This window comes from Onychostoma macrolepis, chromosome 07 (genome assembly GCF_012432095.1).
Source record: "Onychostoma macrolepis isolate SWU-2019 chromosome 07, ASM1243209v1, whole genome shotgun sequence".
Lineage (NCBI taxonomy): Eukaryota > Metazoa > Chordata > Actinopteri > Cypriniformes > Cyprinidae > Onychostoma > Onychostoma macrolepis.
In genome coordinates, this window is record NC_081161.1 from 29,535,762 (window position 1) to 29,552,843 (window position 17,082).

The 17,082-nt window shown below is 40.4% G+C and overlaps 1 protein-coding gene across 2 annotated transcripts in view; it reads right to left on the reverse strand.

The window, feature by feature from the left end:
* Window positions 1-17,082, reverse strand: part of lgr4 (leucine-rich repeat containing G protein-coupled receptor 4) — a 64,668-nt gene that overhangs the window by 16,190 nt on the left and 31,396 nt on the right. For both annotated transcript variants that reach the window (XM_058781541.1, XM_058781542.1), the window contains 2 exons: window positions 2,573-2,644; window positions 1,648-1,719 (listed from right to left, as the gene is read on the reverse strand). In XM_058781541.1, the coding sequence (XP_058637524.1) occupies window positions 1,648-1,719; window positions 2,573-2,644 (144 nt within the window). The remainder of the gene's footprint in view (window positions 1-1,647; window positions 1,720-2,572; window positions 2,645-17,082) is intronic.

The window sequence follows — 17,082 nt, forward strand, 5'->3', positions numbered from 1 at the left end:
TACTGTAATTAGGAGGGTTTTTTTGGTAGCCTGATTAGAGCAGCTGAAGAACCTGTGCAGAAAGCCTGCAGGGTGAAAACATTCCCGGAGGACTGCCCCCTTCCCTCTCTCTCGTGTGTCTCTCGTCCTTGGCCTTTGCTCTGACTATATTCCCACTCTTTCTCTCATCATCCATGCTGAGGGGCAGAAGGCACGTTGATTGACAGGTCATTCTCTAAGGCCTTATCCAAAAGCTGGCGGACTGTGCCAAAACACATTACTTCAGCACCACAGGGAAAAAGGAAAGGAAAAACACACAACATGAGGGGGTGAGATAGAGAGAGACGAAGATCTGGAGAGGTGATAATGGTTGAGAGCTGATTTTTTAAACATACATTGTCCCACAGCAGAAACAGCAGCTGGACTAAGTCTCTGGACTAAGACAAAGTTGGAGTACAGACACACAAACAAACAATGCACAGTTACAGAAACACTAATGCATCGGAGATATTACCATGATCATTACTATCATAACACTATACAGGTAACTGACAAAATAATTTTTTTTTATTTTTAAAGCAATGCACCAATGTACAGTATAAGCTGATCATTTGTATTGGCCAATAATTGATTGTCTGACATTGGCAGCAACAAGCAATGATCAGCCAAACAGTCAATGATCTGAGCCAATTATGGCTTGTCAATCAGAAGGGTCTGGAAAAAAGCATTGGACAGGCTTGAGTAAAAAAAAGACAGTTGTCTTTTTTACCCATGAAAAACAAAAGTGCGATAAGGGAAAACATATTTTAGGTAACTGGCCTACAACGTACCATTTATATTAACCATTATAATAACCCTTTTGCCATCACAAGTGCAATCTGGGGTCAGTAAGACTAATATTTTTGAAAGAAATGTCTTATTGCTTACCAAGGCTGCATTTATCTGATTTAAAAATACAGTAAAAAGTAATACTGTGTAATATCATAACAATTTAACCTTTTTCTTATTTTATTTTAATATATTTTAAAATTTAATTCATACCTGTGATGGCAAAGCTGAATTGGCAACAGCCATTACTCCAAACTTCAGTGTCACATGATCCTTTAGAAATCATTCTAATTAGTAGAAACATTTATTATTATTATCAATGTTGTAAACAGTTATTCTGCTTAATATTTTTTGTGGAAACCATAATATGTTTTTTCTGTGTTCTTTAATGTTAAAAATGTAAAAAAAAAATAGGAATAATTTGAAAATGATAAATGTTTTTACTGTTACTTTTCTACAGTTTAAATACGTCAATGTACACTATTAACTAATTGTTTATTAGCATGCCTGTTATTAACATCTTGGCTGTTTATTAGTACTTATAAAAGGACATATTCTACATGACCATATTCTACATCTATAATCCTACCCATTACCTAAACTTAACAGCTACCTTACTAACTATTAATAAGCAGCAAATTAAGAGTTTATTGAGGCAAAATTCGTAGTTAATAGTTTGTTAATAGCGAGAATTGGACCTTAAAATAAAGTGTGACCAAATCATTTCTAAATAAAAGATATAATTTCTATCTTACTATACCTTACTGACCCCAATTGTTTTGAACGATAGTATATATTGAAGTATTTGTTCCAGAGTGGGAGAAAGAAAATTATGCTTACAAAGACTGCAGGGCATGGAGATTCTTGAGAGCTGCGCTTGGGACAGTCTTCAACTGATTGTTCTGAAGCATTCTGAAAAAGAAGTATAAACACCACCATTATATACTGTATTCACCTCTATAACACAGTACAACACAATACATATACACTTCAAGATTTCTCCACAAATATAAGCTCTATTATTGATTTAGTATGTGTTTGTGTGTGTGTCTTGTTCTGAGCTAATCACGGTGCATATCTTGCTTCCTCTACCCTATCAGCTCTCTGGCGTCACTCAAATGGCATAGGCCGCGAGGACAGCTTTTCCCACTCAGTGCCAGGCCACAGCACACACAACTACACACTAACACACACACATACAATTACATACATAGCCCAGCCAAGAGGCATTCACAAACACATGACCACAGTAAATAAAAACTGGTCTCAAATCATCTCCAACATCTATAGTTCCAAAGCCCTCGGCTTTTGGTGCACAACCAGTTTCCCTAAATCAATTCCCACAAGAGTGTCTGGATGAGCTGTAACAGCACCACGGGGCTTTGAAACAGCCCTGGATGAGGGCAGGAAGAGGAAAAATGAGCTTTATGTAAAGCATGGCTGAGGGGACCAGGCAGCTGATAAGCTGCATTTGAATTGGCTCACAAACACCTGAAGGACAAAATATGAGTTACAGCAAAGAGAGAGAGGGGAGAGAGAGAAGGCATCATGCTGCATCATGATGAAAGGTACTCCATCAGACACTGACAGACTTGCTGATCCAGTAGCAGCAAAATTCCTGTTAGTTACACAACACCACTTAACAACTCAACAAAACTCACAGCAGGATCTACTGCTCTCTCACTGCACTGTACAAGATCTCACTGGGTGAACGAGTAAGCCTGTATCAAATATAGGTGTGTGTGTGTGTGTGTTGAATACTTACAGGACTTTAAGCTGATGGAGGCCAGACAGAGCCTCTGGGTGGATGAATGCAAGGTCATTACCAGCCAAACGTCTACGGAGAGAGAAAGAGAGATACTTCATATCAGCTAGACTGCAAAAATGTCAGATATTCTGATGGAAAGCTGGAGAAATGGTGTCAAAGGGAGTGAAAGTGAAGTTATGAGTGGGAAGGAACTGTGAAGAAAGAGTAATTTAAAAACTAGGCTGGATAAGCTAGTGTAAAATGCGGAGAAACGCACACCTGCGACTTTCTTATTTTTATTATTCATTTTTACCTTCACTAAGCACCACCTGAAAGGGTTACTCAACCCCAAAATGAAAATTTTGTCATTAATCACTTACCCCCATGTCGTTCCAAACCCGTAAAATCTTCGTTCGTCTTCGGAACACAGTTTAAGATTTTTTGGATGAAAACCAGGAGGCTTGTGACTGTCCCATTGACTGCCAAGTACATAACACTGTCAAGGCCCAGAAAAGTATGAAAGGCATCGTCAAAATAGTCCATCTGCCATCAGTGGTTCAACCGTAATGTTATGAAGCTACGAGAATACTTTTTGTACGCAAAGAAAACAAAAATAATAAGTTTATTCAACAATTCGTCTCCTGCTGTTCTGTGTCAGCCGCACCACACGGATACGCTGTTTTTGTTCAAATCAAAGCGTAAACAACCATAGAAAGTGTATCCGTGTGGCGTAGCTGACACAGAACAGCGTACGCAGTTTGCGTTCTGTGGATATTGTCCAAAATCACGCTACGCTGACGCAGACGAGACAAATTGTTGAATAAAGTCGTTTTTTTTGTTTTCTTTGCGTACAAAAAGTTCTCTCGTTTTCTCATAACGTTATGGTTGAACCTAGAGGTGTAACGGTACACAAATATGACGGTTCGATACGTACCACGGTTTTAATGTCACGGTTCAGTATGATTTCGGTAAAGTAGGTAGTTTTTATAAACAGTGCTTTACTGAACAAGTTGCTCTTTCTTTAAATAAATTCAGTTATAGTTTAAATTTTCTTAGTGATAAAAATCTACCTCAGCTTATGCTTAAAACTATAGGGAGCCCTTTTACATTACATGTTACAATTAGGCCTAAAAAAAATTGTATGCAATCATGTTTTTAAATTCAGTTATATTTGTTAAAATATATTCAATTACACACTGCCTGTCATAGCATGTTTCATAACAGATATTTCGCAAAATGCTCCTCTCTAGACTTAATTTCTCTAGTGAGCTAATGAGCTGTGGATACTGATGACTTGCTGAGGTAAATGAAATGCTACGTGACATTTTATTTCCACGCTGTTTTTTTGATGTCTATCCACGGTTGAAACACTGATTGAGCTTGAGATGTTCAGTCATGTTTATTCGCATTAAAACTAGTAGTACAGAGTAAGGAATGATCGCGTTCACTCGCACTCCTCTCTGCTCAAGTCTGCGGCACATCACGGCTCAGTCATGGGAACCGGAGCTGATCGCAGCCACTCTATTCAATACTTTTGTCTATACCAGCACGTTTCTGAACCGTCCCAGAAGCGGCTCTTCAAGGCACTTATACAGCGATCTGTCATGCCACATCAAAGATTGTCAAAACGCCATTTATTATTTGAATTTCCTGAAAAAAATAAATAAATAAAAAATACTGTATTCCTCCAGTACACATGCGTACCGAACCGAAAGACCCGTACCGAAACAGTTCGGTACGAATATGTGTACCGTTACACCTCTAGTTAAACCACTGATGGCAGATGGACTATTCTGGCGATGTCTTTCATACTTTTCTGGGCATTGACAGTGTTAATTGTTTGGCAGTGAATGGGACAGTCACAAGCCTCCTGGTTCTCATCCAAAATATCTTAAATTGTGTTCCGAAGATGAACAAAGCTTTTACTGGGTTGGAACGACATGGGGGTAAGTGATTAATGACAAAATTTTCATTTTGGGGTGGGGTAACCCTTTAAGGCCATGTGTCCACCAAAGCATTTTTAGCCAGCTGAAAACACCAGATGCTCTGCTGAAAAAGCCTAGCTGTGAGAGTGCTTCTCCGTTTTCAGCTGAGACGCTTTGTTTGCTATGGTATTACAGAATATCTGCTAAAGTAATATGGCAGACGCATCACGAATTAAATGTTTCTCCAAGCATTATTTTCATAATTTTGTGGTAGTCCGGGGAATACCATCTGGTGAAGACATGAATGCTCGGAGACAAACAATATTAACTTCTCCATAGTTATTCAGTTGTAGTACAAGCAGGGTGTGACGGTTGGTTGGTGTGGTATTAGTCCATGTAAATTAGGTATAAGTAGCAACTAATATACAAATATACTATAAACATATACACACATATAAAGTACAAACATGATCATAATTATACATTGAAAAGAGTTCTTGAGAACCTAATCAGCATATTGATTTCAAGGATCATGTGACAATGAAAACTGTGAAATCATGTGACAATGAAAACAGCTGCTGTCAGTACAGGAATAAATTACATTTTAAAATATATTAAAGGGGTCATCAGATGCAAAATTCACTTTTACATGTTGTTTGAACTGAAATGTGTCTTGGCAGTGTGTGTACACCACCACCCTATAATGATAAAGATCTACCCACTGTTTTTTTTTTTTTTTTTAAATCCCAATAAATCATAACCACGGTCTCAGATCAAGCTGTTCTCAGATTCTTGGCAGAGTGACGCAGTTCTGCACAGGCCCCTCCCACGATTGTTGATTGACACTGGTGTTTTACCTTAGACCTGCCCTGAGTGAGCTGTAAACAGTCTGCCATTGTTTCGACACTGGAGTAGGAGTAGACAAGAATGACTCCCAAGCGATTGATGTGTTTAGTTGTTGGATGTAATAATGAACATAGCAGTCGTCATTTACTCCCGACATCAGAGCTGCTGAAGACGAAGTGGATACATGTGTTTTTGAAGGGAATGCATCCCCGATCTACCTAAATGCATCTATGTTCACACGAATCATTTGTGATCCAGCTTCACCTACAAAAGAATTGAGTATAATTTTTTTTTTTTTAATGAATCTTTGCAAATCGCCTTTTCTAATAATGTGCTAATTAGCAAGTTCCGCAACGAATGCGGCTAAAGTTTACAGTCTCATGAGAATGGCTCATTACAGAAAAGAAGGGCAGGGTGAGCAGTAGCTCATTAGCATTTAAAGAGACATGCACCGAAACAGGTCGCTGTGAACAGAGCTGTTTTTGACTAGGGTTGTTCCGATTCCGATACTAGTATCGGAAATTCCACCGATACCACAAAAAATTCTGGCATCGGTATCGGCGAGTACTTGAACCCATGTACCGATCCGATACCATTTTTAAACAAGACCTATAGTTATGCGCGCTAGCTTTGCTTAACGCTGCAAATCGGAAATCAGTTCTTCTTCGCTGCTCAGAATGCAAAACACAGGAAGTTGTGCTGTGTTGCCACACAAGCAACCACTATTTAGAGCAGCGAAGAAGAAATACAAATGTGCTAGCACATTGCCAAAAGTTAAATCACTCGCATATGCGACTAAATCTTCACCCTGGGCGACTAAATGATGTCTAATATTAGCCACTGGCTAATAAATGATCAGATTTTACTGGGAGGCTATGTATAAGTTTAGCACAGATATATTGTCACTCGCTGAACACTCTGAGCGCTTCAGAGTTTCTCTCTCCATCAAGCGATCTATTTTTCAGTTCATCTGAATGAATGCGCAGTGCAGCTGTATTTGACGTACCGTAAGGTCTAGTGTGAAGCGCACGACTCGCCGTCGTTTTGCTTTTTTCCTCACACGCAGAGAGAGAGGGAGAGGGAGCGAGGGAGTCTTACATGTAGCGCGTCAATTCTGTATGGTATGTAAACGTTATTCTTTGTTGTATTTTTCTGTCAAAATAACGGAGTTCCTTTGGAATTCTTCAGCTTAACTGCCGGGTTCTCCGGTCGTAGGCGGAGCTAATGCGCAAACAACAATCTCATTGGCTGGCGCTCACCTATTATCGTCCCTGTTTTGATTTCAGCAAATCCGTTCGAGCCAATGCAGACAACGTGATTAATATTCATGAATCCAGCAGCTCGTTAATCCTTAGTGCGTTTTATATTGTTCTTAGTATAATTCATAGTATGATTATTATCTTATCAGTATTATTGATAGTTTTTCCCCATTTTTACAGAAACACTGAATGACCAAAAAAAGCACCACCACCGGTCCTAAATTCAGTTAAAATTACTCGCCAGACTATCTATCTATCTGTCTATCTATATATGGTGAAGCACACCCTAAAATAATTGTATCAATTCATACAGGGCTAGTAGTACATACAACTGTATAACCAGATACACACCCGGGTATCGGATCAGTACTCGGTATCGGCCGATACCCTGAGCCTAGGTATCGGAATCGGTATCGGGAAGGGAAAAAGGGTATCGGAACATCTCTATTTTTGACCAGGTATAAAAGGGAGTTATTTTACACTACACTCTAAAAAGAAATGGTGCTATATAACACTAAAAGTGGTTATTTGGCTCGTATCATAGGGGAACCACTTTTGGTGCTGTATAGCACCAAATCTTGGTGCTTCAGTGGTTCTTCAGCAGTTCTTCACTGTTTCTTTGGGATGACTGAGGGGCTATATAGCACCACTACCATATACAGAACCTGTTAACCTCCTGTATGGTTCTTCAGCGGTTCTTTGGGGTGATTAAGGTGCTATATAGCACCACTGCCATACAAAGAACCTGTTAAGCCCCTTCAAAGGTTCTTTACGAGCCAAAGAACCACTGTTGGTGCTGTTTAGCACCATTTTTGTTGAAGAAATACAATGCAATATGGCACCTCTTCTGGTTCTACATAGCACCATTTAACAAAGCTGCTTTATAGCACCTTTAAAGATATGGTGCTATATAGCACCAAAAGTGGTTCCCCTAGGATCACGAGCCAAGAACCACTTTTAGTGCTATATAGCACCATTTTTTTTTTTTTTTTTTTTTTAGTATATCACTGAGAAACTTTAACCAAAGTATGTTATAGACTTTTCATTAAGAACCTAAAGAATCATATCAACTTGTGGAAAATGGGCATCCGATGACACCTTTAAATTAGGAAAGAGCTGTAATACTATTTCACAATTTTATGTTTTTTACAGAAATCTCCAGTTTCACGTCAATGAGGCATTCTGTAAAGCTTGTCTAAATTAGCAACGTAACTAAGCAGGGCATAGCTTAGCAAAGGCTCAATTGCCATGTGGCTTGGAAATCATAAACAGCCTACAGGCTTATTGCGGGAGAACAATATATACAGCAGTTGATATCTGTGGTGCTGACAGTAGTGTGTTTGATAAGCGTTGCTCTCTCCTGAAGTGCTAACTTGCTCTTTGCTGGCAAAAGCCTCTCCAGACTCTGTCTGACTGGGCAGCACAAATACCTAAGGACGTGTCAGAATGTGATGGTTGGAATGAATGTGCTGTGGAGTTGATGAGCTCTGATTGTACAGATATGTTTTGGGCTGGACAACACATACCCTGACACCTTCTATTCAGAGAGAATCAAGTGGACATCTTGAGTCAGAATTTCATATGGCGTGTGAAGGCATGTACACAGGTTAAGCTGTACTGTACAATACATGCTAGGATGTAAATTGTTTGCATACATGCATTTTTCAATGCTGCATGTGCCGTTACTGGTGTGCGAGAGTGTTTGTGTTAGGGCTGCACGATATTGGAAAAAAAACTCACATTGCGATATTTTGTATTTCTGCTATATATATTATGATATGGAGAAAAAGAAGAGAAAAAAAAAAACACCAGATGACTTGAAAAGCTCTATTTGGAAAAAATAATCAATGATTGGGGTGATTTTGTAGGTGAGTAAATCAGCATAGAAAAATAAACAAATTGCAAACATAGATAAATATAATAGAACAAAGATATAAATTAAATAAACAGTGCTTTATATTTTTCCAGTAAGTCTAACAGTATTCAGGAATACTGGCTGAATAAACAAATGTAACACTGCATAGTCTTCACTGTATAAATTAAATCTAATAAATGTGTAAAACTACAAAAGTGATTTTTCTCTGTGTTTTGTTGTTTGATCAACATTCATCATGACACAGAAAGCCTTTGGAACATTAAACAGCTGTGAACCAATATAGCCTACTGTCCATTTTCTTTATCAATTATTTACCTTCACCTAAGCCGTAAGCAACTGTGTTTACAAGCATACTTGCAGAGACATGCATTTTGACAATTTTGCGCGTATGTGTCATTTCAGGCACAAATAGACACGGAAGAGAACGCAATTCAGTGTTCACGTGCATCTGTGTGGCTCTCAACGTGTCTACACCGGATGCGAGCTGCGCGACTAAATACTAGAAGAACCCATTATAATCAGTGATGCTGTCTACACTGGATGCGGCGCGACACGGCAAATCCCCGCAAGTAAATCCCTCGTTCTTTTTATGACGTACTGACACAAAATTCAAAGGATTTGCAACGGTCGCTTTGTCCAGTGTAGACAGCGATCAGTAACAATCACCTACTAAAAATCGCACATCCTGTGATGTGACGATCGCGGATGAGCACATCGCGATATCGATGCTGAAACGATATATTGTGCAGCCCTAGTTTGTGTGTGGTAAGGCAGGCAGAGGGTCCACATAACTTCACCAAATCAGGCCCGAGAGATTAACACCAGATTTATCACCCACTGAAACTGGAGTCAGAGAACTCTCTCACACTCCTCTAACTCTCTTATCATCTCTCTTTCTATCTGTTAGGAGCAGAAATAGGCCACAGCGTTTCAGAAAGAACAGAAAGCCTTCCATTTGGCCCTCTCATCACAGGAAGTGCTGGACTGCACACATTTATCTAGATGTTTACAGCATCAGGATGTGTTAACTACCCTTTGGTGGCCCTTAGGCCACGTTCACACAGCAACAGAATACGGTTGTCAATCCTGTATTTGAGTCCTTAATACGGTTACGTTCACACACAGTACGGTTATTTACGGGTGTGACAACTGCATTCTGTAACCGAACTCACACCTGTAAATTTTCAGGACTCACAACCGCATTCTCCGAACACACGCCCTGTGTGAACGGAACAGGACTGGACAACTAGTTGTCTGTCACGTCATGCAGTCCGAGAGAGCCGCTCTGCCGCACAAACGCGCATCTACCATGTGTTACGTGTTTTCATGTGTGTTTTCGGTAACTTACAGTGACGGAGAAATGAGCTGCGTGTCATCTGAAAGTTTTGGATCCAGTCGCTCCCGTCAGTTTTGTGTTCTGCGCACGATTTAAATACTCCGCACTCCACCCAAATTTAAAAGCTTAGCAACAAATCTAATGAAGATTTGATGAAAGAACTCGTGGCTCGATTGGGTTCTTGTTGTGTCAGAAAGTGATAAGACTTTCAGTTTTATGGACGTCACAATCTTTGATTTTACTTTGGTCACTGTCGCTATGGTTACTGGTGAGGAATACGGGCTTAACTCCCGTTGCACGTTCATACAGACAGTATTCTAAACACAACTGTAAGCTGCTGTGTGAACGAGACATTTCGAGACTCACACCTGTAAAGAAAATGCGGTTGTCAATCCCAAAAACTGACAGTGTGAACGTAGCCTTAGATGCATGTCTGAAATAAATCAAATATAAAATATTAGATTTTAAATAATCTAATAATTAATTAAAAAAATAAAATAAAATAAAATAAATAAATAATAAAAAAAAATGGATGTGAAATTTTGTATAATGAGAACTGGCAAAAAAATCCAGGGATGATTTGCCCACCGAGCAACTGCTGCTAAGATGAATAAAGGACTTCTTGGGAAAAAAGAATAATGATGCACCTTTTAGGGTAAAAATATCCCTCTTTTTACAGTCATCCTTCTCTCTACCACACCCTTACATTCTTCATAATACCAAAGTATACATGTGGGTAACTATCTTATGGCACCATGTCTCCATTATTCACCTGTAGACCTGGAGAAAGACAAACAGGCAGAAAAAGGAAAGAGAGGGGGAAAACAACAAGAGACACTGGATAATACAGCTGGAATTATGATGGTGAGGACATGACAGGGGCGGCTTATCAGTCCGCAGGATCATAGGGGTTCAGCTTCTAAGTGTTGAAATATTGCCACACACAAGGAGATGGATGGAGGGAGAAAACACAGGAAGAGATGGAAAAGACTGCTGGGACACTAAAAAGTTAAAATTATGACAGAATATCTGTCTCTCTACAACCACGACACAAACCCCAAATTGCACAATCAACTGCTGTCAACTGCGTTCTTGTTTACATCAACACATTTGTTGTGGCACACCAATGCGGTTGAGTTAGCCTGCGGGAAACTACATCGTTCGGGTTTGGCTGTGTCTCAAAGCCACCAGATTTGGCCAGGCTTCCATGGGTGGATTCTTAAGCACACACTCATTGTCACTACTCAGCAGTCTGATGCATTGAGAGGGGAGATGTCACCCCTGATCTTTATTTGTCTGGAACTAATCTAAGTCTCATTCTGTGGTCAGTGTGTTGCCAAAGCTGTGTAGTGCTACTCCGGCGTGTTGCTTTAGAAACCACTTCAGTGAGCAAGGCAACTGTCACGTGACCTTCTGAAGGGTTCAGCCAAGACAGAATTACCTATAACAAATTACAAATGAACTAATAAGGCAATGCAATGCAATACATCCAATATGGCAATGTCAAATTTTCCTACTGTATTGTTTAGGACACATCCAGCCAGGCTGGATTCAGATTGGTCCAAATGACATCATTTGGAAACCACAGACTCTGAATGGTGAAATTTATTTTTTCCCCAGGTCAAGAGCTTTAATGGTGCACTTTCATATAAGTATAAAACATGTACTTTTAGTTCAGACCTACATTAATTAAAAATAATTGCAGTCTTTGCAACTGTACTGTAGGTCACTATAGAAATGCCTTTATATCTCATCATAAAGCAACTTTAGGCCACTGGCCTACATAATACAAATTTATGATATTTTTAAATAGATTACAAAAATGTTGTACCCAAATTCATGAGAAAAACCTAAGTGGACCTTTAAAGAAATAGTCATTCCAAACCTGGATTTTTTTTTCTTTCAGCTGTTGAACACAAAAGATATTTTGAAGAATGTTGGCAGCAAAAAATACAATGGAAGTCAATGGCTACCGTGAACTGTTTAGTTACAGACATTCTTCAAAATATCTCCTTTTGTGTTCAACAGAAGAAAGAAACTCATACAGGTTTGGAACAAGTGAAGGGTGAGTAAATGAGGACAGAATGTTCATTGTTGGGTGAACTATTCCTTTAAATACAAGAAAATCAATCAGACACAATCTCTGGCATACTCGCACATGCAATACTTATCAAGCCAGAGACACACAAATCTAGAAAGGATTAATATTTGACAGCTCTGTATCTGTCAGTGGGGGTGGATATGTTTGAAGAGAGGTGAGGGTGTGTGTGTGGTTATGATAGAAGCCTGCGTGACTCTGAGGCAGAGAATGTTCCTCTTAGCTCTCCACTGTGCTGTCACAGGTCACACAAACAAGCACATCACTGCTTCTGCACTGTCAGGCTAAATGCATACTGTAAATAGGTGTTCTGCTTACGGTGATCTTTTATATCTTCACCTCTACATGAGAACTACTTTTGAAAGGCAATATCTGCCAGCTTATTTCTGGAAACCCACACTTTTATACATAGCACTTTACACGCTCCACATGAACTCCATCTCTGCAGTCCGTCTCTTTATCTCTGAGTTTGTGTCGCTTCAACATGCATTTGGAAATGTAACATCTGCCAACCATCTACTTGTAATGAAAGCACTTATTACAAAAGAGAAGCTTAAAGGGCTCCAGTGGTTTTCCATCAAAATAAAAGTCTGATGGATTCATTTGAAAATGAAATAAATAAAAATGTTATCCTTTTAATTTAAAATAATAATACCAGTATTGATAATAATAATAATAATTTCTTAAATACCCTGTTTTGATCGTTGTACAGTAAAAAGTTACAACAGCATTATTTAGATTTTTTTTTTTTATTATTTAGTAGATAACAGTATAATAATAATTAGAATTAGAATTATTGTTGTTGTTATTATTATTATTACTACTATATAGTGATATAAATCACAGAATTTTGGCCAAATTGCACAGCCTTACAAACAGGCACAACAAAACAGGATGTTTTTTAAATCACATCTATCAGATAAATTTAACATAAATTTTTTTTCCTCCAAATTATGCACACACATTTTTTTATTAAAATGTCATTAAAATTTTCTTTACTAAAATATTATTTTGCCAGGTACTTTTTAAGACATTATTATTCATTTAAAATATAATTTTTCCTTTGAAGGGTTACAATTATTTTACCCAGTATTCTTTCCTCTTTTATGTATGGATATAAGCTATTTGAAGATCTAGCAATGTAAATGTAGCTGCTGAGTGGTTACAACAGTCCAGAACGTGTTTAAAAATAAATTTAAGCCTAGAAAGTGAACTCCTGACCCTTGTGATTAACCACACCCATTGTGACCACTGAACCATGAGCAACCTGACAAAGAGCATCTGGCACAATACAGTGCCGTACAGGTCCCGGAGACCTCGCGCACCCCCCACCCCATTCCCAGATAGTACATGCTTCTGAAAACTCCAGTTGTCACGGAAACCATTGTTTTGCCCTCCTTCTTCCTGCCATGCATTCCTTCTCACAATGCGTTGAAAAGCAAATTGGCCTTTGACAAAGCTCTGGAGGACTGTTTGGGAACGAGAGCTGAGGAGATTGGAGTGGATGAAAGACACACGAGGGTAAGAAAACACACTCCAATCAAACGAATAAAAAAAGGAAAAGAGAGGAAAAGAGCGAACAGTGAGGGGGAGCCGACTTTAGGAGCTGGTCATTTCAGCAGTCTGGAAGCGCAGGTACCTGATATCACTTAGATGTTATCTGCCCTTGACGCAGATGGGCAGACATGGGATGAGTGGAGGAGTAAAGAAAAGACAGACACAAAGAAAAAGATCAATCACACCCAATGAGAGTTCAGAACTTACTTTAGACATACGGATACAGCCACTCCAAAACTGTCTAAAACAGCATGTGTCTGTTCCATTAATGTCATTAACACGCTATGAACAAGTTAGACATAGCTTCAAAAGCCATCCTGAGATGCTCTGACTAACAGTACTTTGTAAGCTATAAGACTGTTCCAGATGTGCAGCATCACTGATGGTGCTGTGGGTGGCCAAATCTGTTCCCTGCTTATTCTCTGTAGGTCCTTGCACTTTTTTTGGAGGGAACTCTCAAGGTCTAATAGGCAGTGTGTAGCTTGTTGGTCTGTAAATTATTATTATTATTTTTTTTATTATTGTAATGTTAATTTATTATAAATAATAAATATTATTTTGTGCCAGTATTGTATACGGCCTAATTGACACTTCGTAGGGAGTTTGAGTGACAATCTGGCAATCCGACCAATCATAACGCCGAAGCCCCAATTTTTGTCCGACAAACAATCCAGACAGGAGAGTAGATTAACTTGAAAAATGGTGTGTACTGACATTTTACCGCCAGTGTTAATTTTGACAGCAGTTTTAGTTTTAGTCGTAATCTTTTGACGAAAATGCAATTTAGTTTTAGTCATATTTTAGTCATCTGAATTGTTTTAGATTTAGTCTATTTTTAGTCGAATAAATATCATAAAATTTTAGTTGACTAAAATCTATGGGGTTTCGTTAAATTATAATGCATTATTATTATTTTTAATTTTTATTTCTGTTTTGGTTATTTTAGTACATCAGGTTAAGCTAAAGCTTATAAACTAAATGAAATAAAATATGTTTTTGTAATATATGTATTTTATATATTTCCTTTTTTATAGATTTGTTTTTCATTTCAGTTAATATTTATTTTATTTCAATTAATGAAGAATATTTTTTTATGGTTTTAGATTTAACTATAAAAACCTGATACTATTTATTAAATAATATTTTGAATAATATTCTTAGTCTGTCCATCCTGTGATAGGGAATCCCAGACAGAAGCTACAATAGTTGTTAATTAAATGGAAATTAAATGAAATTAAATACAGTATATGCACCCAAAATATCAATAATGACCAGGAAAAAAGCTTGAAATACACAGTGACTCTTATTTTAAAATGTCTGCACTGTGGACGCTGCTCATTATTACAACCATATTACATATTACCATATAAACATCGTATAGTAAACATTGTCATAATTCATCAACATTACTTTATAAGCAATCGCTTGGCATGAACGTGTGCTATTCATTGATTACAGCCCACAGTCTGAAGCGCTGCTGCGCGAGCCTGTAGAGCACGCAACAGTTTTCCCGTGGTTAGATCAGGATGGTACAATGCAAATGTACGTGACTACGACATCAGTCTTGGCTGAGTCTGACTGGATATCTTCCCAAATCGTCCTATTTTCGTCTCGTTTTTATTCGATGACGAAAATGAGAATATATTTTCGTTTTAGTTTTTGTCATTAAAAACGTCTCGGTTACGTATGTAACCCTCGTTCCCTGAAGGAGGGAACGGAGACGTCACGTCGGGTGACCGACGAATTGGGATCTCGCTTAGAGAGACCAATCCACTTTGAGTGTAACTAAACGAGCCAATGCACATTGGCATGCGATTATTGCATCCAGCTGCCGCTGATCACAGCGTGAGTATAAGTAGGCAGCAGGTGCAGCGCATATTCAGGTTTTTGCTGAGGAGCCGAGCCGGTGACCCGGCCGTTCAGCGGTGGTACAGCAGCCGTGGCGACGGGACGTGACGTCTCCGTTCCCTCTTTCAGGGAACGAGGGTTACATACGTAACCGAGACGTTCCCTTTCAGTCGGTCACTCCGAGTCACGTCGGGTGACCGGCAATTGGGATCTCGCTTAGAGAGACCAATCCACTTTGAGTGTAACTAAGCGAGCCAATGCACATTGGCATGCGATTGTGCATCCAGCTGCCGCTGATCACAGCGTGAGTATAAGTAGGCAGCAGGTGCAGCGCATATTCAGGTTTTGCTGAGGAGCCGAGCCGGTGACCCGGCCGTTCAGCGGTGGTACAGCAGCCGTGGCGGCGGGGCGTGGCGTCTCCGTTCCCTCTTTCAGGGAACGAGGGTTACATCGTAACCGAGACGTTCCCTTTCAGTCGGTCACTCCGAGTCACGTCGGGTGACCGACGAATTGGGATCCCTACCAAAGGGCCATGGATACTGCCCCTTCCAGTGTCTTGTGGAAGCCTCCTGCGCCCCTACTTTTTGGCGTAGGTCAGGGCTCACCACAAGAAGTCCAGCTACTGTTGCTATGGCACTACCCACTCAGTAAGACTGGATAACACTGGGAAACGTACCCGTTCCACTTGGAACAGGAACGCTGCGGAAGCCCAACCTTCCCGAAGGAGGTTCAGAAGCACTTACACATATAACAACCGTTTAGGTGAATATGGAAGATCAGAGGTAGACTGTAGCCTCTTGGGTAATGGCAGGAAGTCTGCCGGGGAAACACGGGCTCTGAGGCTATACCGTGGACTTACACATATGGGATCCAATTAGGTCTCTACATATGGAACCCAGCCCTCTACCGGTTCTCACGGATTCATCGAGTGAGGGCCTGGCGCCAGACATTCCGCCACGTCTGGCTACCGAGGGGACGGAGGAGCTCGACAGGGTCTACCAACGGACTCTCTGGAGCAGTTTTAGCAAGCCGACCCGAAACCGGGGCCTCTCAGTGCTTCTACCCTTTTGAGGTGAGAACAGAGGAGGAAACCGGTTCCACACGGAGGCTATAGAATCTAGCGAACGTGTTAGGGGTCGCCCAGCCCGCAGCTCTACAAATGTCTGCCAGCGAGGCGCCACGAGCCAGCGCCCAGGAGGATGTAATACTTCTAGTAGAGTGAGCTCTCAACCTGAACGGGCAGGGCACACCCTGTGCCTGATAAGCTAGGGTGATGGCATCCACTATCCAGTGGGCCATCCTCTGCTTAGAGACGGCATTCCCCTTCTGCCGGCCTCCGTGACAAACAAAGAGCTGGTCTGAGGTCTTGAAGCTTTGCTTCCTGTCAACGTAGCATCTCAATGCCCGGACGGGACAAAGCAAAGCTAGGGCTGGGTCTGCCTCCTCCGAGGGCAGCGTTTGCAGGCTCACCACCTGGTCCCTGAAGGGAGTAGTGGGAACCTTGGGCACATGGCCAGGCCGGGGCCTCAGGGTTACCTGGGCATCCGCTGGCCCAAACTCTAGGCACGAATCGTCGACCGAAAATGCGTGCAGGTCCCCTACCCTCTTGATGGAGGCCAATGCAAGCAGGAGCAGAGTCTTCATTGAAAGAAACTTCAGCTCGACTGTCTGCAAAGGCTCGAATGGGCCCTGCAGTAGTGCTCTGAGTACTAGAGACAGGTCCCAAGAGGGTATAGAGGGGGGCCGTGGGGGATTTAACCTTCTCGCCCCCCTAAGGAACCTG